This window comes from Electrona antarctica (genome assembly GCF_951216825.1).
Source record: "Electrona antarctica genome assembly, chromosome: 4".
NCBI classification, from domain to species: domain Eukaryota; kingdom Metazoa; phylum Chordata; class Actinopteri; order Myctophiformes; family Myctophidae; genus Electrona; species Electrona antarctica.
The window spans coordinates 31125743-31152984 of NC_136809.1; the positions used below are offsets into that span (position 1 = coordinate 31125743).

The 27242-nt window shown below is 42.7% G+C and overlaps 2 protein-coding genes across 4 annotated transcripts in view; one reads left to right on the forward strand and one right to left on the reverse strand.

The window, feature by feature from the left end:
* Positions 1 to 2456, forward strand: part of tsc2 (TSC complex subunit 2) — a 38802-nt gene extending 36346 nt beyond the window's left edge. For all 3 annotated transcript variants that reach the window (XM_079499382.1, XM_079499384.1, XM_079499383.1), the window contains 3 exons: positions 1458 to 1549; positions 1665 to 1763; positions 1892 to 2456. In XM_079499382.1, coding sequence (XP_079355508.1) covers positions 1458 to 1549; positions 1665 to 1763; positions 1892 to 2059 — 359 coding nt within the window. In that variant the 3' untranslated portion in view covers positions 2060 to 2456. The remainder of the gene's footprint in view (positions 1 to 1457; positions 1550 to 1664; positions 1764 to 1891) is intronic.
* Positions 2457 to 2579: 123 nt separating this feature from the next.
* Positions 2580 to 27242, reverse strand: part of pkd1a (polycystic kidney disease 1a) — a 127828-nt gene continuing 103165 nt past the window's right edge. The window contains exons 47-56 of the mRNA XM_079499381.1: positions 27038 to 27232; positions 25786 to 25925; positions 18267 to 18397; positions 17790 to 17913; positions 17426 to 17551; positions 16311 to 16482; positions 14784 to 15074; positions 14414 to 14548; positions 10426 to 10755; positions 2580 to 6488 (exon numbers count right to left, since the gene is read on the reverse strand). Of these exons, the coding sequence (XP_079355507.1) occupies positions 5358 to 6488; positions 10426 to 10755; positions 14414 to 14548; positions 14784 to 15074; positions 16311 to 16482; positions 17426 to 17551; positions 17790 to 17913; positions 18267 to 18397; positions 25786 to 25925; positions 27038 to 27232 (2775 nt within the window). The 3' untranslated portion in view covers positions 2580 to 5357. The remainder of the gene's footprint in view (positions 6489 to 10425; positions 10756 to 14413; positions 14549 to 14783; positions 15075 to 16310; positions 16483 to 17425; positions 17552 to 17789; positions 17914 to 18266; positions 18398 to 25785; positions 25926 to 27037; positions 27233 to 27242) is intronic.

Consider the following 27242-nt stretch of genomic DNA (forward strand, 5'->3'; position numbering starts at 1 on the left):
CACCACTGTGTTAGACCTGTCACTGAGCCTGTGAAGAATACCAAATGAGTGCAATTTGTCTCCCACAGCTGTGCAAGGTCACATGCATATCGTCTGAGTGAAGACTTGGAAACTATTCTGAAACGCGCCTTTCCAAAAAACAAAACAAGGACACACCCCTTACAATTACAAAAATACGAACTTTTCTTTTTTTAAGATTTTCTTTTGTTGCTTTTTGCCTTTATTGATAGATCAGCAAAGGTCGTCGGGATCGGGAGTCGAACCCGCGACATGCCGTCAGGCTAGGTGCCCGGACCGCTATCCTAGCCGTCTCTTCAGTGTGAACTTGAAACAGTCCAATCCTGTCAGTCCCATTAGCGACATGCACTGACTGACTGCATAGAGGGGAAATATGCTGGGTTACTCTGGGAGAATTTCGTCAATATGCCTACCGTAATTTAATTTGAAACGCACAAATGTTGTCGTCGTATGCCGTTTGTTGCAGCCTTGCACGTTAACATAAACATTATTGGGTAACATTCATTTTAAAAGTAATAAAAAACAGAATTACTTACATTACAGTTATCTACTGTGAAAAGTAACTTTTAGAGTACTTTTGTGTTACAGAAAATGAAAACACCTTTGCAAAAACCTAAATTGAGTTTGTACGACAGTTAAACTATGAGCAAAAGTGGCATGTACAGTGTCGTCATAAATATGCCAAATCTACAGAGTAAAAAATGTAATAAGCAGTCTAACCACAGTAAAAAGGTTTTAACAGCAGTTGTCTTAACGAAAGTGATGCCATTGAGAAACCCAGTAGTAGTCCAACATTTATGCTAATAGACATGACGGTTGATTAGCAACGTTGCTACTATCTTTTTATCATGCTTATTGTTCCCTTTATATATTTTTCCCATGGCACCCGCCAGCAAACCATACAATGCAAAATACAGTGGACGAACTGCAACAGTGCCTGTGCAAATCAGGGTTGTTTGGCATGTCCCATTAGGCTGAATGGCCACACCACTGTGCAGGGAGCTTCAATGTAAATGTACAATATTTTTAACTATTTTGAAAAGTTAAAATCTACAAGCTCACAACGTGTCGATGTAAATTAGTTAGTAGGCTAGTTGAACAATTTTAAAATGTTTTCAAAATTGTAAAAAGGCAAAGAAGTTTATGGATCTTGGAAGGGGTATAGCATGACGTAAATGTATATTGAAACTATAGGATGCCAGGTAAACAAATTAACCTACCATCAGTCTAAATAACATGCTATCTAAATTACAAACTGCAAGGTAGTTGTCGAGACGAGGTCAAGTGCTACGCTCTTGGAGTGAATGTGAATAATGTTGACTGGTTGAAGACCAACGTGCTGTGACATTCTGGATAATTCGGAGGGTCCTCTAATGCACATGCTGGGAGAACTTGCTTAGATCTGGCTTTTTCATTTCTTATCTCGCCCTCTTTCTCAGATTTGGAGGGGTTGGTCGACACGTCTGTGGCCAAAATTGTTTCAGACCGCAATCTGCCCCTGTTGGTCAGACAGATGGCTCTGCATGCAAATGTAAGTGGAACTGCATTTGTTGTTGCGATTGCAAATGTAAGAGGCCATCTTTATCTCTCAAACTTAATCATTTATATACACTCAGAAGCACACTACTCTCTCTCCCTCCCTCCAGATGGCTTCTTTAGTCCACCAGTACAGAGCCAACCCCTCTGATGCGTATGCCTCCAAGTGGCTTGCCAGGTTACGACACATAAAGAGGATCAGGACTCGGGTATGTGCACTCACTATCTCTCTCTCTCTCATACACACATTTTTTCCCTTCTATCCATCCTTTTACATTATATATATAATGTATTTCTAATTAGTCTTTGTTCTGTGTGTGCCCCCTCCCTGGCTCAGGCCCAGGAAGACATCCAGTCCCGTCCCACGCCGGGCATCTCGCTGACCCAAGGACACTCTCAGCAGAACAAGTCCTCATACCAGCAGAGCAGCTCCTCCAACGCAGAGGGGTCTGGTCAGAGAAAGAGGCTTGTCTCCACTGTGGACGACTTCACAGACTTTGTTTGAGTCAACACTCAACAGGGATACATCTTTTTCTCCCTAGATGTACTGCTTCAGACTCTCTCAAACACACACACACACACACACACACACACACACACACACACACACACACGCACACCCCTTGGATAAGATCATAATATCCACATATTGTCCTGCGGGCATTCGGTGTGTGGGACATCATGTTTAAGGCTCTGCTTAGTATGGTATATTTTTCAAGAAGAAAACAAAATCTTTTGAAAACGCTAATGCTTTGCACTTTTTAGGTCTCAGATATCTTGGCTGTGCAACAACATGACATGAGTAAAACTGTAGGGAACACTACATTTGAAGGCAGTGTGTGTTTGTGTGTACTGTAAATATGTGCGTGTGTGTGTGTGGAATAAAAGGAGCCTATGGAAAATGTGTAATGTTATAGTGATGTAGGTCTTCGTCCTGTGTACTGGTTGATGTCCAAATGTATGCAAGTGCAAAAGGAAAAACACTGTGGTCTCTGGTCTGACACCAACACCATAGTGGTAGACTTTAGCTGTCAAACTCTTTATTTGACTTTGTCAAGTGCAAAAGCATGGGAAGTGCTACGACTGCAAAATACAAGGAATACATACTGTAAAATGCCATATGGTACAAAAACAATGAAGACAAAAAAGCGCTTTCAAAATATTTGATTTTTAGCAAAGATTCATAACAATGTACACAATACAACACAAATCGACAAACTACAGAACATGCAGCTGGGCTTTGGCACTACGCTGTTGAACAGAGGGGGAAAGGGTTAATGAGGCACCAGTGTAGGAACCAGCTCGTATCCCAATGTTCTCTTTAAACCTGTGGCTAATGAGGACCTTTTTTCCCCCAGGCATATTTATAAAATAGATATGCTTTTTGGGATGTAGCGCTTCATTGAGGCTAGCAATATGAAACACCAGTGCTTGGACCTATATATATGCCAGCGCAGCACATTAACAATACTGATAATGAAACTGAAGAATATATACACCGAGAAGCACCAATATATACATATATTTACACACTGATTAAATTTGTCATTTTTTTATGAACTATTGAAATGCATTGTTTAGTGTAAAACATGACATTAAGAGGACTTGGAGGAAAGGGGTGTACTTAAGGGAAAAAAATAGAACCTATACTCTAGGCTTTGGCATGCAGCAAACAATACAAATATCAACTGTACGTCAGTAACCGCAGCAATGGTCTCATTTTATTAACAGAAAGTACACACCTAGAGTGGCTACCTGCTTTTTGGCTGGAGGGATCAATGTTATCATGGGATGTCATGGGACACCCAAACAACGTATCCAAGAGGTCCGAAACCACTAACGTACTACATAAATACACAGTATGCTTGTGATTCACCTGTCCGAAAGCACATACTGACATACTATTTAGTATGCCAAATTATTTTTTTGTATGTCCGAATTAAGTGAAACCCTACTTAGTAGATCCTAAATAGTAGGCTTGAAAATATCATAGGCCTACTGCGTTTTACGTAGTGCGTACGACGTATGTATGGTAACAGTAACCAGACTGAAAACCTTATCAGCCCTATTTTGCTCCCCAGTTGTGTTGGGGATAAGCTTCCCTCTATTGCCTTCTAGTTATGGGGAAAAGTATTGGGTCCCTGAGATGTGCCCACTGGACACAGGAAGTATGTGTCTTGGTATTACAGGCATGAGAATCACAAACACAACACATTTCAAAACAACTGTTAGCGACTTCAATATCTTGATAATGCTCATTAGGATAGTCCTGTAATGTAGCCATTTAGACAGGTAATAGAAAACAACACATTGTTACATAATTATGGCATTGGATTATCAGCTCCACTAGGAAATAAAGTGCTAGGTACAAAAATGAATTACTTGGTACGGTATAAACTCTTGGTGCATAAATGATGCAGAAGCTTTGGCAATGCTTTACGGTTACAATACAGTATGAGTGAAGCTTTATCTATTTGGTTTTCACACCAAGCTTATTACTTTTAGAAGACACAAACTCCCTCCCTTATAAAAAAAAACACATCTACTTCAGAACAAAAGTGCTTTTAAATTAGAACCATACTGAATACAATACAACAACAATAACAACAAAACATGTTGCAAAGATAATCAAGATCATTTTGTTTCCTGAAGGATTAAAATGTATGGGAGCGTAGCTTTATGATGGGAGAGAGGTCTCCTCAGACAAATCCATGTTTGACAGGCACAACTTCCTCCCTTGTCTTCTCATCTTTCTACTACTTTCTACTCTTCTTACTTTGAACTACTACAACATGCTACTTCACTTTCTCATCTCTTTCTCACTTATTACCTCTGCTTTACTCCATCACTACATCCTGGTCAATGGAAGACAACCGTTCTGAGCCCTGAACAACTGGCTACTGGGATCCTGAGGCGCACCAGTTTGCTATAGCCACTTTTGTGTGTGTGTGTGTGTGTGTGTGTGTGTGTGTGTGTGTGTGTGTGTGTGTGAGAGAGAGTGTGAGAGATCACGCGCTTCGATAGCTGTACCTAGTCCTGTGTTTGGTTGTTAATGCAGCATTGTGCGTGTGCCTGTCGATTCGAGACCATTAAAACTCCCAGAGGAGACTGTTTTCAGACAGGCCACAAGTAACCCATGGTAACCTAAAAAAACAATATAGCTTCCTTATTCTTGCAATAATACATAGACAACATAATAACAATCAACACAATACAAGAGACAAAACAAATGAGATACAAAAAGGCAAAACCTCTTATGCATCGTCTTCAGTCTCACTGTTTTCAGTTCAGTCCTACAGCTAAACACAGTTCCTCAGGTGAGCACAGCTCTGTGCTCTTGTCAAAGGCCCCCTTGTGACCTCCAGGGTCATGTGGGGACGGGGACGGGGACGGGGTCTGCTTGGGTCCAGAGACGTAAAGGACGGTAAAACATAGTGGATGTTTATAGTGGTAAATGATGACGTGCAGTTCTCTGAACCATTTCAGTTACCAACTGGTGACCAGCACCTTGTTTTCCATGCTAACTAACACAGTCAAAGGCTTTTGGAAACATGGGGTAATGGATAATTGCTTAAAATATGACCTATTACCTCTATTTCCATAGATTTGATTTGTCTCATAGACTCTCTGAAGTAGGTCCCCAGTATATACATTCCATCTATTCCCTAGATTTAGAGATGGGCATCTGGAGACAAAGCCTGCTGTCTCTCATCTCAACCCAGTGTTCACTCTAGAATCCTTATGTTTTCTTTCTATGTGAGCCATTAATTCGTCTCTGTCCGGGCATGCTGTGAGGGGATTCATCAGGGTTTGGGGTGCCCAGAGACATGCCTGTTTGGGTTGGGATGCACCTTGTTCTTGAGCGGTGGCGGCTTGCGTTTGCGCTTGCGTGTGGGAATGGTGGTGGTGTGAGCTGGGTGGTTGAACAGGCTGGAGGGGGGGCAGGGTGTCTCTCTCTCAGTGGGGGGGTCCCACTCCCGAGCTCCGAGCAGGTGGGCGGCGGGGGCGACTGGCGTGGGTGCAGGGGTTGATGGCACTGACGGAGAGGTCGGTGCAGATGCAGCTGTGGCTGTGCGCACAGAGCTGAGCATAGACGGAGTGGCAGGGCTTATTTTGGGTGCTAAGAAGAGGGCAGGGATGGTTTTAGAAGGTGTGGTGGCTGCAGTAGGCGCAGGGGTGGGTTTGAGCGACGAGACAGGGGTGGGAGGAGCTGTGGCAGTCTGCGTTTTGGAGGCCGAGAGAGGAGCCGGGGTGAGGGTGGCGGCGTGGGCGGAGGAAGGTCTGGGTTTGGAAAAAGCTGGGTTCGTGGCTACCGGAGTCTGTCTGGGGTTGGCTACAGTGTTCCCACAATCCTTTGCCTCTCCACTTCTTTCTTTCTTACGTCCCCCTTTGTCTTTTTCTTTACCCGCCTTCCGTTCTCTCTGTCCAGCAGAGTCCTTGTCATCTCCCTGTCCCTCCTTTCCTCCTCGTCTCTCTCCGCTCCTGCCTCTCTCCCCACCTCTGGCCCACCCTCGCTCCCTGCGTTTCCTCTGCACACGCTCTAGACGGCACTCTGTGTGGTACAGGTCCTCCGTCGCCATGGTGACCCGGTCCAGCTGCTGCAGCAAGGCGTCCAGGGTGGGGAGGAGCCTCCGCAGGGAGGCTTCCGTCTCCGCCCTCTCCCTCCAGGTGGCTCCTCCCACCATCACACCCGGACTCAGCCCGAGCCCGAGGCCCAGGCCCAGGCCCAGGCCCATCCCCGGGGCTTCAGTCAGGCTGCAGGGGCTGGAAGAGGCTGGACGCCATGAGGCCTCGGAGCCGGCGTCCACGCTGTCTGGGGTGGGAGGCGACTCAGGGCCGTCCAGCGGGGGGAGGCAGAGGGACTTGCAGTCGCTGGTGGAGGAGGAGCGGGAGGGAGGCAGCTCCATGCCCTCGAAGCGCACTTTATGGCGAAACTGAGAAGACAGACAGAAAGAAAAGAGAGGGAGAACAAAAAAAGAGATGATGTTTTCTGGGTCATTCCAAATCATTCTGTCCTCGCCTTTCATCACTTTCATCTTTTCAAGTTCCTTTAGATATGAGAGTGTAGAGAGAAACGAAACCAAGGGCAGAGAGAAAGGAGAAGCATGTAGTAGGGAAAAGTATCCGCACACCGTATTCATAAGCTCACAAACTATACTGGAGACAGACAATACCTCAACCTTTCGGCCTACATGAGATTTTAGGTGCAATGAGATGATGTGTCTCTTTTATGCTTCAGAAAGGAGAAGCCTCTGGGTGATCCATCGCCACTAAAACATCTCCCCGCACCTATATATATATATATATATGTGCTGTACATAATGATACAGTAGATGATGATGCATTATATTTTTATATCTGTGTGCTCTCATATATAATGTGCATGTACATTTGTATTCTGTGTGTGTGTGTGTGTGTGTCATTTGTATCTGTTCTGCTAAAGGTAAAACTCAAATAAAGTGTTGATCATTAAAAAATTAAAGAAATGAGAAAGTCCCCAGGAGGAAGTCACTAATGTTGCTCTGGAGAGGGAAGTCTGGAGCTCTGGTGGAGTTGTTGCCCCTGTGACCCGTTTACGGATAACCGGTTGAAGATGGATGGATGGATGGATGGAAAAACTAAATGAACATATCAGTATCTGCTATCGTCAAAATTGTTATTTTAAACATCTTATCGTATCGGCTAAGAATTTCCATATCGGTGCATGCCTAATTTTAACCCTATATATTGTACACACATTGGCTATTTGAAAATAGCTTATCTATAAGCTCACAATGCATCACGATGAAACGCGTTGTGAACTTGTAGATCAGCTATTTCCAAGAAATTTGAGCAAAATGTGATATTTGTTTTTATATTTTTGAACGTTGTAGCCCATTTTTTACCCTGTTCCAATTGCCTAAGCTATATTCCTGGGCGCAAGTTCGCGCAACTCTCCCTCTGCCAGCCTGGGGAGAGCCCTGAACTGAGCTCAAGCTTCCTTCAATCCATGAGGAGTCCAAGCCGCTTCTTATCACCTGACAGGGGGGATTTTCCCCGGTAGGACATAGCGTGTGAAAGGAACACGTTATTCCAAACCAGGGGCGCCATCGTCAGGACGTAAAATGTGTGGGGACATTTTTTTCCAATTTCCAATCCAATGTGTAGAATAAATAATTAGACACATTAGATAATATACACATAGAGCTCTTCACGGGTTGAAAATAACGGATGCAAACTATAATGGACCCCTGAAATTGGTTCTGTGATCTGAGTCGGAAAAAAAAGCACCCGCTTTTATTTAATGGAATGACATTAATTTGCATGTTTTCACCTCAATGAATAACAAGTAATCCATGATCACACCATTGGTTCCACGGAGGTTTGATGCGTGTTGTGCGTGTGTTCTCCTCTCAGCTCTCAAATAACTTTGTTCCCCATATATTGCTGAAGTAATCTGATCCCTGGTCAGCCAGTCTATCATATAAGCCCGAGCCCCGCGGGCATCCGCTGCTTCCACACAGTCTACAGCCAGCATACAAAGCAAACGATGATTTGTTGTGTATTAGCTTGTCTGACACCTTGATCGAGTTGAGACTGCAGTTACTGCACATATAGTCAAAATGGTCATTGCGGCGAGAGGCAAACATGCAGCCAATACACAACGCCGATTGCACAACAAAATGGGAACAGTGCTAGACCACCAGTGCCGGTCGGGGTAAATAAATAGACCAGTCATCCCTCAATTTAGTGAACCCACCCTCCGGTGCCCCTGTTCCAACCAGTTCCTTTCCCCTCCATCAGTCTCCCCGGTTGACCAGGGGGAGGCACTATAGAGACCAGGATTACTGTATGTATTTTGTGAGGGTACTGTACTTACCCGAGGGGACACGGGGAGAACATGCAACCTGTATAACCCTTTGCTCTTAATACAAATCCAGTGCAGCGATAGTTCATTGAGACACGGAAGGCAGAAGGTTTAATATATAATCCCCCCCTTCATTCTCTATCAGCAATTCATTCTGTTTCTTTAAATCAGCTGTCTCTCTCCATGTCAACTCCCCTCACTCTCATTCGCTGCCAGCTAAGTCACTCACGCCCACATTCAATCAGGTGTTCTTTTTAAAGGTGTAATGAAACGGAAATGGTGGACATTTTATTATGAAGTTTCAAACGGTTTCAAGTTGAAACACCGGTCTGAAGTTTCTGAACCAATCAGAGCGTCGCATCCCTTCAGGCGATGGGACGGTAGCTAGGGACTGTTGCTATGCTATACGCAGCAGCGTGGTGTGTGTATGTTTACAAATCAAATAGACGGCCAACTGTACCAGTTTACTGTTATGTGGCTTATTTCTACCCTATAATGTTTTCAGATACATATTTTAGCGTGATGATTAAGTTGAAACCGAGTAATACACTGTCTGGATGTTATCTGGAATGGGAATAAAAACGGAGGATTTCTGTAATCAATAGCAGCTGTGCTGCACGGATGCGCACATATGGAGAGGATACGGGTGAGCTTCATTTGTATTGGCTTTTATCGATGTTGGCCTCGACACGTCATCACGCAGCACGTTTTCGTTTTCAGGAAGTAATAAAAAAAATATTTTTATGGACTTTTGATATAAAACACACAAAAATGAGAATTTTCCCATTTTTTTGGCATCCATTGTTAGGTATGCTCATATGATGACCACGGAGATGGTCTAAAAGTGTGAAAAAACGTATTTTTAATTTCACTACACCTTTAAGCAGTCACTAGCCAGTCTTCATGGTAAATGGTAAATGGTGCATTTATATAGCGCCTTTATCCAAGGCGCTTTACATAGATTGTGCATTACATTCACCCATTCACACACACATTCATACACCGATTGCAGCGGAAGCCATGCAAGGTACCAACCAGCACATCGGGAGCAATTTGGGGTTCAGTGTCTTGCCCAAGGACACTTCGACATGTAGACAGGAGGAGCCGGGATTCGAACCGCCGACCCATGGATCATTGGACGACCTGCTCTACCTCCTGAGCCACAGCCGCCCATGCTTGCTGACTCTGTGTCTCTGTTGTTAGATGTCAGCGTTCAAATTTCCAGCCCATACACTGACACCACGCTAGACAGGAACGCCCAAAAACGTCACATCCGGGGTAAGAATTTACCCCGGAATTTTCTATGGCTGCCAATGCAACTTGGTCCAATCCTTAATCACATACGGACAAACATCTATGCCGATGCTATCTAACTTGCGGAGGTAGCGTGCCTTGTCCACGGGCAACAGATCTTTCAATCTGCATGTATGGCATTGCAAATACGTTTGATAATCGCTACTCTGCTCAATATTGTTTTGAAAATGCCGCAAATTGCATTGCAGTGAACGAGCGAAAATCACAACTTCCCCCGTTTGTGGGCGGAGTCACAGTTTGAGGCGCTGTTTACGCGCCGTGGTGTCAGTGTATCACTCCACTGAGCGCACTTCAAGAGCAGGAGGCTCAGAGCATAGATATTAAAAAAATAGATGCCTCATTGGCTGCTGCAGTTCGTTGGAGCCATGTGTGTTGACGGGAGGGCGGAATAATTTACTACTGGTACGCCGGAAGAGTGGACGGCACACTACGTCACGATGCCACTCAAGTGTTGTTATGCTCTGCTCTGGTTTTTTTTGTTGATATCAGAGATGTGTCTCGGTGCACAGATAATCTGAGATATCAAATGTGATATGATATCAGATGATATGATATCACATGAACAGAGCCACACCGCCATACTAAATGCAATAGCTTTGCAATAAATGGTTAATGGTCATTCTGAGCTGAAGTGTTTCAATGAAACATATTTGACAGAAAAAAAGACTTGACATCCTTGAAATGTAAAAGTGTGAGAAGCGCTGCTGTACCTCCTTGGCCCTGCTGAGGCCCATCCACATCTTGAGTCGTCGGAGGAACAGCTCCACCATCTCATAGTCCTGCAGGTCTAGCGCCGGGCGGTACAACTCGGCTCTCGCCCGCCGGTAGTTCCGCAGGAGCACTGAGGAGACCAGCCACAGCAACACCAGCCGGAGCGCGGCGAAGCTCACGTGGAAGGCCAACGAGCAGGCGGAGCTAGAGGAGGGACCTGTGGATGTCTGACCGGGCTGCCAAGACAGCAAACCACGCCCACTGGCGCCCAGCAGGGAGAGACATGCGGAGCTTACACTGCTGTAGCCGTCAAGCAATGAGTGGAAGAGCTAGAGAATGAGAAAGACGGGGCGGATAATCACATTAGTTATGTGCAGCGTACATTTACTTCAAGTACATGGGTTATGGGTACCATTTTTAGGTAGGTTTATTTTAATAATAGTTTGTTTCTACTCCACTACATTTCAATGGCAAACATTTTACATAAATTTTACCCGATTATTTGACAGCTTTTGTAACTAGTTTGCAGATTTAGATGATTAATAATTAAAACGATCACCGCAGTGTGAGGTTATAGATCGGCTATTTTCGAATAGTCAAAGTATATTTAATGATCTGTAGTCCAATAATGATTCTGAAATAAGTACATGTTGTAAATATATCTAAATGCCACTGCATGTGCTATGCTATTTCCTGTGACATTTTGTTTGTTGTTGTTTTTTCTTCTTCTTACACTCTCTCCCCATTTCTTTAGTTTCTTGTAAACAACAAAATGATGGAGCTTGCACAAAGCCCATTTCATCTCAACTGGGTCAGGGAGAAAGGTTGAAAGACATTATCAATGCATTGGGGAAAGCAACAGAGTGCATAATGTATAGAAATGAGCCTTTTCTCGACAGCTTTTGGATAGATGCTAGATTTGATATTCATGAATGTACTGTTACAAGGCTAAAGTGAAGGTAAATGGCTCTAAAAGTCAACAGCCCCCGTGATCTGTAAGCATGTGTGGCTGTCTGGCAGCACTCGCATATACTTATTATGTACTGTAGAAGATATACTAATGGAAAGCATGCAGGGAGGGAGAGAGAGACTGATGCAAGGAGAAATGTGGGGTTTTTAAGGCCCACAGGATATTCTGAACACTGTTAAACATTAGCATAGTTTGTCAACATTCGATGTTTGTGTTTGTTGCAATGTTTGTTGGCGTAAAGATTATTTTGAGTTTGAATTAGTTTGGGTTCTGCTAGCCAGGAGCTTCCCGCTTTCAGCCTGGTCTCTGAAGATACTACAGCAGGGTAAAGTCAGTGCCGTGATGCAAGTCCAGGTCGCAGGATATACTGATAATCAGGGGCGGCCTTAAGGATCGGGAGGCCCCGTTCATGACGTCATCATTTTAATTTTAATAATAATGATAATAATAATAATGGTAATAATAATAATTATTATTATTTTGTGTCAGTGTGTATTATCGGACTTCAAAGCATGCACAGCATACAGCACAGCCAAGTAGAAAAATACACAAAAAGCAGCTTGATTAAACAATTATTTTACTTTGTCTTGAAATTACTGTAAGGTAAGTGGGAGGCAGCATATAGGCTATACAATGATGCAATTACAACTCTCAGCGCTGCTAGTGCAGTGAGTGCACCACCGGGAAGTGGAAACAATTACAAACAAACAACACATGTCAACATGACATGACAGGTCAAGTACCTGCAGTGATTATTAGCTGCTGCCAACTAGTGGTAAGTGGACGTACAGGATGAGGCTAAATAATTGACAAGGCTGCAATGCAATGCAATGCAATACTACTACTACTACTACTACCCGTAATTTCCGGACTATAAGCAGCTACTTTTTTCTCATGCTTTGAACCCTGCAGCCTATACAACTATGGGTTTTTACAGCTAATGGCCACTAGGGGACCTTCTAAATCTATATCTATGGCCACCTGCGGCTTATAGTCCAGTGCGGCTTGTATATGAGATGATGAGATGAGATTCAATTTATTGTCAATGTACAGTACAAGTACAGCACAGTGAAAGGTATTTTCGCATCTCACCAATAGTGCAAACATGTCAGTAAGGAGGAGGATACATTAATTACAGTAGTACAGTAGTAACAGTAGATATGGGCTGAGCAGTAGTCATTTAAATAAATAAATAAATAAGGATATGAGAAGGAAGAAAAAATATATGTACATATATATGTAATATGTACACATTTATTTTTGTTTTTTTCCCATTTGTTTTTGTTTTTTTCCCTAAATGTAGCTGGTGCAGCTTTATAGTCTGGAAATGACGGTACTTCTACTACTACTCGGGGCTTGACATTAAGGCTTGTCTGCTTGTCCGGGACAAGTATTAAATCTTCCCGGACAAGTGCATTAAAATTTTACTTGTCCGTTGGACAAGTGACTCTTGGTTTCGCTTTTTCTGTGACGCTCATACCAGCCAACAATATTGTCTGGCTTTCATAAGCATCACCTTTCCAATATTGTTAATAGCCTTAGAATGTCTGTAATCTTACATACATTTCATGTATTCCAAATACCAAATACACAACCATATATCAGTCCTATCAGAGCAGTTAGCAGTTTACATGCTGACCACGTCAGCATGTAAACTTGTAGCACTGTGTGTATACTCACCCAGTAATTAGACTTATACACTGTGTGTATACTCACCCAGTAATTAGACTTATACACTGTGTGTATACTCACCCAGTAATTAGACTTATACACTGTGTGTATACTCACCCAGTAATTAGACTTATACACTGTGTGTATACTCACCCAGTAATTAGACTTTGAGTCATGTAAACTTGTAGCACTGTGTGTATACTCACCCAGTAATTAGACTTTGAGTCATGTAAACTTGTAGCACTGTGTGTATACTCACCCAGTAATTAGACTTTGAGTCATGTAAACTTGTAGCACTGTGTGTATACTCACCCAGTAATTAGACTTTGAGTCATGTAAACTTGTAGCACTGTGTGTATACTCACCCAGTAATTAGACTTTGAGTCTGATATTGTCCTCTAGTTTCATATCCATGTGAAACTTCTGGCAGAAAACATATGTTATGTAAAATATCGCCACTTTTACATGAGGAAAAGCTAGACTGAAAATATAAAAACTTCCTTTGGGAAGTCGATGTTTGGGAAGCACAAACATATGGCGCACACAATTGACAGGTATGTTGCGATTGGTGTTGGGTAATTGATCACACAACCTATTTTGTGTGTTCCATACATTTGTGCTTCCTAAAGTTTTGTTCAGTCCTGCACTCATTCCGGGCCCCTCGCCGGAGAGAATGTCCGTGCACGGATAGGACCGATCTATGGCTGTGTATTTGGAATACATGAAATATATGTAAGATCATAGACATTTTACATATTTACATACCATAAAATTACATAAATGTAAGGTGCCGTTAAAGTAATAATGTACAGGTAATATATTAAGTTTTTATGTTTTTTGATGATAAAAATAAATCATTAAAATCATGAAAAACGTCATAATTCTTATTTCATGGTTTTGGACGATAAAGAAAAGATCATTTGTTATTGTCGAAAACCATGAATAACGACATACTACAGTATGTTGTTTTTCATGATTTGTATCATTTATTTTCATCGTCGAAAACCATGAAAAACTACATACAGTACAGTAATTGGGGTGCCATTGATGAAAACATTATTTACAGGGCTGCCCTGTGTCAAAAATGTTGGAGAACCATTGTGCTACAGTATAAGTAAAGAGATGTACTGTTGAAAGGCAAGACACAGGTTTTCATCTCAAGGCTATGGCTTATGGGCACCATTGTTAGTTACTTTGCGTCTATGGGTAGATGCGGACTGTATTGAACGTGTGGGTGTACATATTGTATGAGTTATGCCTGATTTATACTTGGTTATACCTGGTTGCGACACAGAAAGAAATCCAGAGAGAGAGAGAGAGAGAGAGAGAGAGAGAGAGAGACATACCAGGTGTCCTGTGTGTGAGTATGCCAGCAATAAAATCAGTAATGCCAGAGCGATTCCCAGCAGCTCCCAAATGGATCGTCTCAGAGCTCTGCCAAACACGGCCCACTCTCGGAGAAAACGCAACTGGTGCGATGCCTGGAAGTTGACGAGAGGGATATAGATCAGAGTGGAGTGGGAGAGAGAAGAGAAACAAAATAGCTGTGTTAACCACTTAAGCCCTGCATACATCATATAACGCATACTAACATACATAATAACTATAAAAAAGGGGGGGGAAACTGAAAGCAGAGAGTTAGAGGATTTAGTTTATTAGTATTAGTTTAAGACTTTTCCATGAATTCTACAACAACATTTAACCCTCTGGCTTCACCTTGAGCACCAGGACGAAGAGCAGCAGGGCTGAGGCGACGGTGTAGGTCTCACTCTGCCTGGCCACGCTGTAGAAGTCTGTGAACGCACTCCGCGGGTGCTGCCGGTACAGCGCCCACTGGCGCATGGCACCAACACAGCGGCTCAGATGCAGCCCGCACACTGAGGCAGCCAGAGCCAGGTTGCACACGCCAAGGAACCGCCAGGCGGACAGCAGATACACATAGCCCTCCTTCGCCAGCCCCATCAGCCCTCGTACCACGAAATACATCACCAGGGCTAGGAGGACAATCTATCAGAGACAGAAGCTTGTTATAATTCAGCATTTTTCATTTGTTTTTTTATTATTATTTAATTTTCATGACATGACATGACATTGCCCATGATACTGACCATATACTGACCATGAAACTGACATGATACTGACATGATACTGACATGATACTGACCATATACTGACCATGATACTGACATGATACTGACATGATACTGACCATATACTGACCATGATACTGACATGATACTGACATGATACTGACCATATACTGACCATGATACTGACATGATACTGACATGATACTGATCATGATACTGACATGATACTGACATGATACTGACCATATACTGACCATGATACTGACATGATACTGACATGATACTGACATGATACTGACATGATACTCAGTATGATACTGACATGACCAGGGTGGTACAGTGCTACCACCAGGGTGGTACAGTGCTACCACCAGGGTGGTACAGTGCTACCACCAGGGTGGTACAGTGCTACCACCAGGGTGGTACAGTGCTACCACCAGGGTGGTACAGCGCTACCACCAGGGTGGTAGTGCTACCACCAGGGTGGTACAGTGCTACCACCAGGGTGGTACAGTGCTACCACCAGGGTGGTAGTGCTACCACCAGGGTGGTACAGTGCTACCACCAGGGTGGTACAGTGCTACCACCAGGGTGGTACAGTGCTACCACCAGGGTGGTACAGTGCTACCACCAGGGTGGTACAGTGCTACCACCAGGGTGGTACAGTGCTACCACCCTGGTTCACACTCAATCAGTTCCCTTGCACGCTCTTCAGTTATGAGAGGTCCTGGCCAGTGATGATGGTTATGTAGCAAAATTCTCTCTGGAGGGAGTGGTTAACCAGGCTAATGCCTATGGGCATTAGCCTGTAATACGTAAATAAGTCTATGTCATCAAGTACTGTACTTAAGTACGATTTTGAGGTATTTTTACTTGACTAGAGTATTTTCAATTTTCAACAATTTGACTTCTACTCCATTACTGTAAATCTCTTAGATTGAACTGAATATTGAACTTTTACTTCACTATACAAAACATACATTACCCACTACTGTATGTTTGAACTGAAATGCAACTGACATCATAATGACATGATACGGATGTGATAATGACAGGATGAGAGAGAGAGAGAGAGAGAGACAGATAGAGTGTGTGTGGGCCACACACACACATCCCGACCACCCCCGTTGAGAAACACTACTACAGGGGTTACCGTGAGCAGGAGCTGCAGGTCCAGGCCTGTGATTGGCCAAAGGTGGATGGCCAGGAGTTCAACACTGGACTGAGCGCGCTCAGAAACAGGGAACTCAAACAGGAAGGAGACGACAGCCAGCAGGTCTGTGTTGGTGTTGTAGAGAGAGAACTCCACAAACACAGCTTGTGTCCTACGCACGCGCACACACACACACACACACACACACACACACACACACACACACACACACACACACACACACACACACACACACACACACACACACACACACACACACACACACACACACACACACACACACACACACACACACACAATAGACTCTTATATTTTATAGTCACAGAAACAACAATGCACTTTAGTCCTCATGGCATTAGTTACTTGCTATGCATACGTTTGGGACTTTGATCAATATTTAAAGTTCTGCTTGCTTAGCATGGCCCCTATCCCTGGTCACATGCCTTGTGTTTAAAAGCTTGTTTTGCTGGGGAAGTTTTCAGAATAAAGGCGCTAGAGTGCAAATTTGCAGATGAGGCAGATTTTACTCTGAAAAGCCCCGCCTTCCATTTCCCCCCAAAACCGGGAGGATTTCATTACTACCTCGCACTGTCAAGTCTCATCTCTCTATAGAAGCATTTATATTCAAAACGAGATGCTTGGATAAGTCAGAAATGAGGACAGAACATTTCTTTCTGATCAAAACCATGGACAGCGACGTAGATTCAGAGCAGATAAGAGACAGCTTTGTCAGCCCGTAAACAAGGAAGTGAACGGCTGCATGTATGCGCGAAACATGACGCCGAGTGCTGCACAAGGCATTGCCTAGCAACTGCTCTGTCAAAAAATGGATTACAGCGATCCCGTTTATATCATTAAAAAGGACCTAAAGATGTCTCCACACATCCTTAGCACTCTTTTATTCTCAACCTTTATTGAGAAGACGTGTGGAGACGTCTTTAGCACAAAAGCTGTTAAAGGTTTGTTTTGACCAAAAACGCAAGCTGTGAGCTTGTATATCTGCTATTGTGAATAGCCAACACAAAAATCTAAAATGATACAGATGCTTTTCCGGTTTTAATGGGTTCAAGTCCTGTTGTTTGTACTCTCCCTACCTGTGGTCTAGCCAGTGGAACTGCTGCATGTGTTGTATGGAGGCTGCCGCCTGCTCCAGACTCCTGTTCAGCTGCAGGACATGGCCTCCACTCCCATACACCCTCGCCTTGCCCCAGCGCCATGCCCTGAGGAGGTTATGTAAATACGTAAAATAACATGAGTTGTTGTTGTATAGCACAGTGCTTCTCAAACTGTGAGACTGACAAATGAATGACATGCCCACAATAAGGACGCCAGGTAGGAACAAGTTAATGACAGTGAATAACAGTTTTTAAAGAGACGATATGACTAAGAGAAGTTATTTAAAGAGTGCAGAGTTAAAAAGAAAACCCCTCACTCAAACCATTGTTTTGCTTTCCTTACCCATTATCATCAGCTGCGCTGGACAGAATGGGATCTTGGGTGTTTTTAGTTGGAACCTCGGCCCAGCCCTTTCTCCAAGTACATTTTGCTGGATTGTCACAGAGCATGTCAAAACCAACAGAGCCTGCAAAGAAATGGGATATTCAGTAGGATAAGACAAGGAAGCAAGGGCCATATGACACAGTAATACTGTAGTGAGAAACTCTGAGCACTAACAGTTGTCACTTGTCAGTACTCAGTAAGTGGGAGTATTGGTAGTCTGTATGCCTCACAAAAAGGAGGAAATTCAAAAGTGTAAACGTCTTTGTAGCTCATCAAGTTGATACTGTAATTGCCTGCATGCAGAGCATTCAGACTGAGAGCTTTTATTCACAGCCAATGTGTATAAGAATAATGTTTGAAATAAATAAACGCATGTTTGTGGTCGCTGGGTTTATACACAGAGCAAAAAAGATCTATTAAAACAATCAATCTCACCATGTGTGCCTCTGACTTGTCGAAGTCTGAGTGTACCCAGTAAAGTGCTTCCTGTCTCTTTCAAAAGGGCTGAGTCATTCATCAGGCGAGGCAACAAGGAGTTATTCAGCCACAATAGAATATCGTCTCGACTGTGGGAGAGAGGAGTGTGTTCATTGGTTATTATCCAAGGGGGTTGTTTGTGTCTGTGTACATTGCATGGCTGAAGGTTGAATGCACAATGCCTACATTGTGCGGGAGTCCATGTGTAAGTCTTACTGTACAAAGACGTTTTCAGTTCTTACTGAGTAAGATATCGGACCATTCAATCATGCATCTTCAAGGAGAGCTAACTAACACAGGCTATGACTAATGAGGATAGGTCTTTCACCTATAGGAGTAGTTCACCCCAAAAATATTTATTTTCTATCAATTACACCCCCCATGAAGCATTTGTATTCATAAAGATTCTTTTCTCCACATTATTGGCTCAGGAATGGAGCTTCGGCACAAGGCACAGACTCCATAAAATGAGTTGGAGCAAGTATGAAAAATATAATTATTTCTTGTGTCACCATCTTCACAAATGATGTGTCATTTGTCTATCGCCTTGGTGATGACCCATGCTTAGTGTCAATCTGACCATTTGCTGCTTAAACTATTTGCTGTCTGGGTCTATGCCTGCTGGCTGTCTGACTTCCCTGAAGGTTAAAGATTATTTAGAAACCTTTGCTGCTAGACTGCTAACAAAAACAAAATAGAGAGAACACATCACTTCAGTCTAAACTAGACTACACTGGCTCCTTGTGTCTTCCAGTGATTTTTGAGCGGTGCCTTCGCTCCATTACGGAGCTATGTGTGTCCGTATGTGTGTCCCTGTGTCCCTGTGACCTGGGGGTCTGGTTGTTCCGGGGACCCCCTGGGGACCCCCACACGGTAACTCTGTCATTTTCAAAGACTTAAAAAAAAGGTACAGTACAGAGCAAGGTTATAATAGTTTTGGGTTTTTCATTATAGTTTAGTTTTAGTTAGTTTTGACATTTTATTTTCTAAATTAGTTAGTTTTAGTTCGTTTTTAGAGCGGGTTTGCTACATAGTTTTGATTTTGGTGAAAATGCTTAGTTTTAGTTTAGTTTTAGTTTTTTTCGTACTTTGGTTTATTTGTCAGGTATAGGATTAAAAAAGATCAGAGTAAGTATTATGTAATAAAAACTCAAAAGATACCATTTAAATATAAAAGTTCGAAAACGTAACTTTGGTCCATTATTTCTCCACTTTGATAATACCAATTGGAATTATATATTTATATCATTTTAATCGTTGATCGTTGTCACCTGTACAACAAGGTATAGATTGTAAGGATCGGGCATTCGTGGAATGACCAATACTGCTAAATATGTGGTTAAGCACCTCCAACAAATGTGCCAAAATGACAAATGGTTCATCATCATCACCTTTATTTATTCTCGGAAATACAGTTGAAGGCAAGCCCTCATTTTCAATGTAGCCGAGGTTACAATTCACAAAAACAAAAACAAATCTAGCGAGACATGGTATCATTTAGTGCCTTGAATGAAAGGTTTTTTGAGCAAGGAGAAGGAGGCCGAAACGTTGTATATCTCTGCTGTCGGGAGGAAACCTCATAAATCCAAAATGTTCATTTTTCAGGAAATGAAAAATAAATATACATTTTTCAGGAAATTAAAACAAAGCAATACAGCCTCATCAAAGTTGGTGTTGTAACTCTATATATTGTCAAATATTTCCATGAGAGGGGGAGAGGTGGTGGAGTTGCTTTTGCAGACATTTTGAGGGTCCAATGGAGTTAAGAGGTTTTGTCCAAAGCACTTTTTACTACTTTCCATTGGTTCAATATTTTCGAAACAACACACAGATGTGTTCAATAGCAGGGTGTTCAATAGCACTGATTCATGCCAAAACAAAACCTCTGGTCTGGTAAAGCTTTTAAAACGGTGTGCAGACTCCTTTTTCAGTTTTTTTCAGTTTATTTCTTTTGTTCGAGCTCCCATTGAATTTACTGGGATGTGTGTGTACCTCCTGAGTGACCACTAATATGTTTTGAGTACCCATCCATTGGCTGTTTTTGGATGAAGATGAAGAAAAAAACTAAAACATATACGAGCATGCATTATGTGAGAACCAAGACCCAGAAATAGCTAAAACTTAATGTTTTGTGATAGAGGAAATGCAATCGGAGCTTTATGTTGATGTGCCACTGACGCAAGCTTGCGTCACTCGCCCCATTACTAACATTGTCCAATTTGTCCCCAACCCTAACCGCACGCAATGCCACGTGTCGGACCAATGTGGCATCGAAATTATGAGTGGATCCCCATTTCTCTATGGCTCAAAACAGCTTGAATGACAAAATATTGTTCTATAAGCCTTCTATGGTAAGTATACAATACACTACTGTGTAACATTCTAAATTAATACTTAATGAATCAATTAGCAGCTTATTCTCAATTTCATATATTTATTTACTTTTTTGAACAGTGTGTGTGGCGATTTTGACTGACTGGAACCAAATTGTTTTCCATATAGCTTCTGATGATTATTCATTAAGAACGGCACACAAATTGTTGTGTATTATACAGCATTACTGCATTTATTTTAGACTGTATACCTATAGAATACAATAACAATGTCATTCCTGATGCTTTGAGGTGTAGAGATATTAGGACTACCTGAGAATCATAGATTCCACATGAATATGAAGTCGCTGGGTAAAAACATGGTATCAAATAAGTATTCCCATATTGTCTCCACCAGGCCAAAGGGCATGGCCGAGACTAGGTTTGGAACCTGTCCGTCAGTCTGTCCATCCGTCTGTCCGTCCGTCAGCCATGGTTGCGGTTGTTCTATAGTCATTAAACGAAATGTTGTTGTATTTGTAGGCATTTTACAGTATTAATAGATCAGAATTAGAAGTGACTCTATTTCTGCTTTATTTATTTTTTACTTTTTTTTTGCAGGTAAACAAAAGTACAGTCACAGTTTAAGGGTTCGTATTCATCATTAATAAGCAACGTATTCCAGTCCATTATGAGTGCATTGTTATCATCAGTGTCGCCCTGTTGATTTCTATATTCAATCCATTTCTCCCATTTTTCAGTGAATAACTCCTCTTGTAGTATGAGTTAGTTTCTCCATTACAAATATCTCCTCCACAATGCTCAGCCACTGCTCACAAACTGGAATTTCTGGTTTGTACCATAGCCTAAAGGCCTAAGAGCCCTATTTTATCATATTTTTCTGGTTGCTTTGTGTATAGGGCTCCTACCTGTTGACACTCAAATATGATTTAAATCCCAAATTGGAAAACGGTGCAGGATTAACTTGGCACTCGCTTTTTCAGCGAAGGTGGCGCGGGGACATGTCTATTGTCTACACTTTGTTGGTGCAGATCAATAATAAAACTTGTTATTATAAATGAAGGGTATTTTGTCTATAATTGTTTTGTGAACACACAATACAGTTTCAGTTTAGTTATTGTTTTTCTATTTTTTTTAGTTAGTTAACTATTATAACCTTGGTCTTTCCCAGGCCTACGTCCCAGGTGCATCCATGCAATGTTTTTGAGTGGTGCAACCACTCCAAGGAACAGCAATGTCCCTATGTTCCTATGTGACTATGTCCGTTTAGAGTACCAGTAGGGGCAAAAGCGGCGCTGTTGTGCCAGAAACAGAGAGAGAGAGATAGTGTTGCACTGTTGCCTGCTAATTACAGAGAGAGAGAGAGAGAGAGAGAGAGAGAGAGAGAGAGGCAGGGGGAGAGGGGAGTTGCACCACTCAGTTCACACGGGTGTGATTTTTTGTTATAGAAGTGTATGCTAAAAAAACCGTAAGTATTCAAAAGAGTACTCAAGTAAATTCCAATTAAAACGTCCTGTCTGTCCTGTCTGTCCTGTCTGTTTACAGGAAATTGGACACAGTGACCTGCGTGATTGTATGGGCCAGTTCGAGGGTACTATTTGTTCATTGACAAAGAGACACTAATGAGTGACATATTCCCTTCCTTTATGCTTCTTAAACCAATTAGATTATCAAGATAAATAATCTGTTTTTAAAATAGATCAATCTGGTGTTCTCCATTGAGTTACATGACCTCCGCCTGAGCGACCATAGAACTGGAGTGACTAGATTGTTATAAGTGTATGCTAAAAAAAAAACGTAAGTATTCAAAAGAGTACACAAGTAAATGTACTTTAGTTACCGTCTACCAATGCCAATTCCTGACAGTCCCGTCTGTTTACAGAACATTGGAAACGGTGACCGGCGTGATCGGATGGGGCCAGTTCGAGGGTACTATTTGTATTTCGTTCATTGGCAAAGAGACACTAATGGCATATTCGCTTCCTTTATGCTTCTGAAACCAATTAGATTATCAAGATGAAGAATCTGTTTTTAAAATGGATCAATCTGGTCACTGGTGTTCTCCATCGAGTTACATGACCTCTGCCTGAGCGACCATCGAACTGGAGTGACTAGACAGAGCGCGTGTCTCAGCAGGTGTCCATCATTGTCTTCTGTCCAGTGATGGAGAAAGTAAATAAAGAAATATGTATACGGCTGAAGTGGTTAGCGTGTTTTGTAATGATACTCAAAATCTTAATTCTACAAGTAACTAGTAGCCTAACAAGTAAAAAGTAGCCTTTTCACAAATTGTAGTGGAGTAAAAGTAGGCCTACAATATTTTCCTCTGAGGTGTAAGTGAGGTAGAAGTAAAAGTATTGAATACAGAAGAAATTAAAAAAAATACCTAAAACTTGTACTTTAGTACAGTAGCCTATTTGAGTACTTTACAATGTTACACTTAGTAGCAGTCAAACAACTGTTGTACTTCCCCTTTTTTTCTGCACATTAACCACTTAAAGCCCAGCGTCCTTATTGTGGGGAAATCTTTCGCTGAATATAGCCGATCGACCGTGGTGTAAAGTAAGTACTGTACCTACGTGCAATTTTGAGGTATTTGTACCATCTCAGAGGCAATTATCGTACTTTTACTCCACTACATTTATTTGAAAACTTTGTTACTAGTTACTTTGTAGATTTTGATAATTACAAAACATACTAGAACATACTAGAAAAGTCGCAATTTTGAAAAATTGCAAAGTGTGGTTGCCACAATCGCTTACATAGGTCCCTCCCACTAATTTTACTAGCCAATTACAATGTCAAGTCACCCCTGTGATCATGTGTAACTTCAAGTAATTCGGAGGGGATTTATCCCCCAAAAATCATGTTTTTGCAACAAATGGTTACATCTTTTGCATTTGCGGCGCCCCCTATGGATGAAAATGGAATTGCTTTTAGCTCTTGGTTGATTAAACCATCCGTGAAATCTGATTCAAATGTGGGGTAGATTGGACGTTTGGTTCATGATTTGTGGCATGTTTTGTAAAATAGACCCCTCCCACTAACTTCGGAAGCCGATTACGGCCGAACGATACGCAAACTTCAGCTTGTGGTGTTTTAATCGGATAGGTCCGGAGATCATGTGTACCAATTCTTTGAGAGATTTGGACAAAATCTGTAGGAGGAGAAGCAAAAAGTGTGTTTTGAAGAAAATTCAAATTTGGTGGAAATTCTCGGAAATGGGCGTGGCCTATATGGGGAGATGCGTCATGACCCAAGGAATCCATGGAAAAAGAAGTGTGCGTCTTACCGCCCGGTACATTGTGTCAGAGCTCGAGGCTGACAACGCGTGTCACATCTGGTCTTGTAGGCTACATCGCATAATGTTATCTGGCAATATCTGCATGGCACCATCGTGCGACGAAAGATAATCCAGGTTTGACTTTACATATGGCATTAAATAGGCTATATATATATATATATATATATATATATATATTCCGGACGCATGCACTGCACATCGGAGCATAAATAATTGGTCCACTCGTTTATTAAATTGATTGCAGCTGCAATTGATGAGAGACGTCTCTCATCAATGCAAACTGCAAAGCCGTTGTTTCATAGTTTTAGTTGCTGGCTAGCCTGGACCAGGGCTAGTTGCTGGCTAGCCTGGACCAGGGCTAGTTGCTGGCTAGCCTGGACCAGGGCTAGTTGCTGGCTAGCCTGGACCAGGGCTAGTTGCTGGCAAGCCTGGACCAGGGCTAGCTAGTTGCTGGCTAGCCTGGACCAGGGCTAGACAGTTGCTGGCTAGCCTGGACCAGGGCTAGTTGCTTCATTATTGTTAAATTCAGTGTTGACGTTTGTGTGATAGATCGCGCAGGGGGCATTTAGGAAAATACGGAACAAACCGCGTTCCGTATTGATTAAATACGGGACGCATCATTTAGTGCTCAAATAAGGGACGAATCCGTATTTTACGGAACGGGTGGCAACCCTAGGGCTAGTTGCTGGCTAGCCTGGACCAGGGCTAGTTGCTGGCAAGCCTGGACCAGGGCTAGTTGCTGGCTAGCCTGGACCAGGGCTAGTTGCTGGCTAGCCTGGACCAGGGCTAGTTGCTGGCTAGCCTGGACCAGGGCTAGTTGCTGGCAAGCCTGGACCAGGGCTAGTTGCTGGCAAGCCTGGACCAGGGCTAGTTGCTGGCTAGCCTGGACCAGGGCTAGTTGCTGGCTAGCCTGGACCAGGGCTAGTTGCTGGCTAGCCTGGACCAGGGCTAGTTGCTGGCTAGCCTGGACCAGGGCTAGTTGCTGGCTAGCCTGGACCAGGGCTAGTTGCTGGCAAGCCTGACATGCAAGGAATACCAGGCAAGTTATACATTTAAGGGGATAGATTCTGTAATCTAAACTCGGGGACATTATAGCGTATTCTTGGGGCTGTCAGTCTGTGTGAGTGTGTGTGTGTGTGTGTGTGTGTGTGTATGTGTGTGTGTGGCCGCTGCACTGTTCCATAGTGTGTGTGTGCATATAAATCAAACATGTTTGAAAATGATGGGAGGGTTCAGATTGGATATTTGACCACTCACAGATCAGGGGAAAAAAGTGCACTGTGTGCAAACTCCTTTAGTGTAATTTAATTTCTAACAAGAAAAAAAACAACCTCCGCGACGACGGGTCCCGAAGCTATTTCCCGGGTGGGAAATTGCCTGCAATTGTAGTTTTCACTGTCTGCTTGGATAGTGATGGTGGATCTCTCCAAAGAGAGCACCGACTGAAAGTAAAAAAGTTTCCAGCACCACATGAAGATTCTATTATTAAGATACAATTAAACACCCAAGCCCCCTTCCTCTTTGTCATAGTCCTGGACTACGCGTTAAGGAAGGCCATCAATGGATGAGAGCAGGATCTTGGCCTTACTCTAACACCAAGGAGGTCGAGACACCCCACAGTAGTCCTGACAGACCTGGACTACACATACGCTATTAGCTCTTACAAATTAATTAATTATTATTATTATTATTATTATTATTATTATTATTATTATTATTATTATTATTATTATTATTATTATTATTATTATTATTATTATTATTTGGATTGAAGGGGTTCTGTGTGCATATATGTGTACAGTACTGTATGTGTTACACAGGTATAAATTCAGTACAGTACCTGCTGATGCGGCTGTATTCAACTGTGTGCAGACTGCGCTCCAGGTGTCTGCGCAGCCTCAGGCTGTGTGTGTCTTTGGCCGTGTCAGAGTAGTTGAGGAGCAGAACCACCAGCAGGAAGAACATATACATCAGGAAGTTCTGCAGATGAGAATCAAAGGAACAATCAGCAGATCAGCAAATTTCAGCACGGAACACGTATGACGAAGAATAAATCAGGCATCACTGCGCTTCGTGGCACATTATGTTTAATCAAACAACAACAAGTTTCCTCAGTGTTTGGGTCGGGAGTCGGGATGTTCTGTGTCTGCTGTCTGCCTGCATGACTGGATCATCATGCAGTTGCGCGCTGTGCGTTCCAGTGAAATTGTACGGCTGAGAAAGATTAGTTAATTTGTGTCGCATAAGTACTTATTGGTGGGTTTTCCGCTAGATATTAAGGACTGTTTAGGGTGTGTTTTAGCACCGGGGATTCCGCCTGGAAGGCTCTATGGAAACACTCACTCTTGAACGAAGTTGACCGTGAGAAAGTGACGTTCACACATGCCAGAAATGAACGTGTTCACAATGACGTTCATCAAGCAGAAATACAGTACGTTCAGTTCACGTTCACCCAAAATATGAACGTGTGATAACACTGCTGTTATATGCATAGACACAAATACGCATACTAGTGCTGGGATGGGTGTACTGTACTGTATGGCATTTAGGAATTATGAGAAGCATTATTATAGCGAGGCAAATACTGATATTTCTTGTGCTATCTAACATAATTTATGAGCAATCTTTCTTCACCTATTTCTTTCTCACTAAAATATGTTCATGTGGCACATTCAGCATAGTTTAGTAACACATACAATAATGCCTCCTATGGCGCTTCCCTGTCATCTCTGGTGCCTTAATCCTGTCTTATGTTGCTTCCTATGTTCTTCTCTGTCTTCTATGGTGCCTCCTATGTTTTTCCCTGTCTCTAGATCTGCTATATTATTTAATTTTTTTCTTCTTCTTCTTCTTTTTCTTCTCTACCATGCACTATACATTGCATCCATGCAACTGTCCTATTTTCTGTACATGTACATTGAATTTATGAAATGTATGAATACATTCTTGCACAATACCTACTGCCCTGCTTGCTGTGATGTCAAATGCATCATCACTAGCGGCGCCTCCCCCCTGTTTTAATTGTATGTATATAGTGGATGTATATACAGCATTATACGATGCTTCATGTACATGCTGTCTCATTCACTCACCTTGAGCATGGTATGCAGCATGTGGACCTTCCGGGCCTGTTGCCGGGCCTGGGACAGAGCGAAGCCTTGGGGCGGCCGGACCCTGGTGACCCGCTGCACCACCCTCTCCACCTGGGGAAACTCCACCAGCACGTCCTGGTCCTCTGGTCGCAGCCGGCGCACCCACACCGCATAGTACACTGCCTCACACAGCACCTGTAGGGAG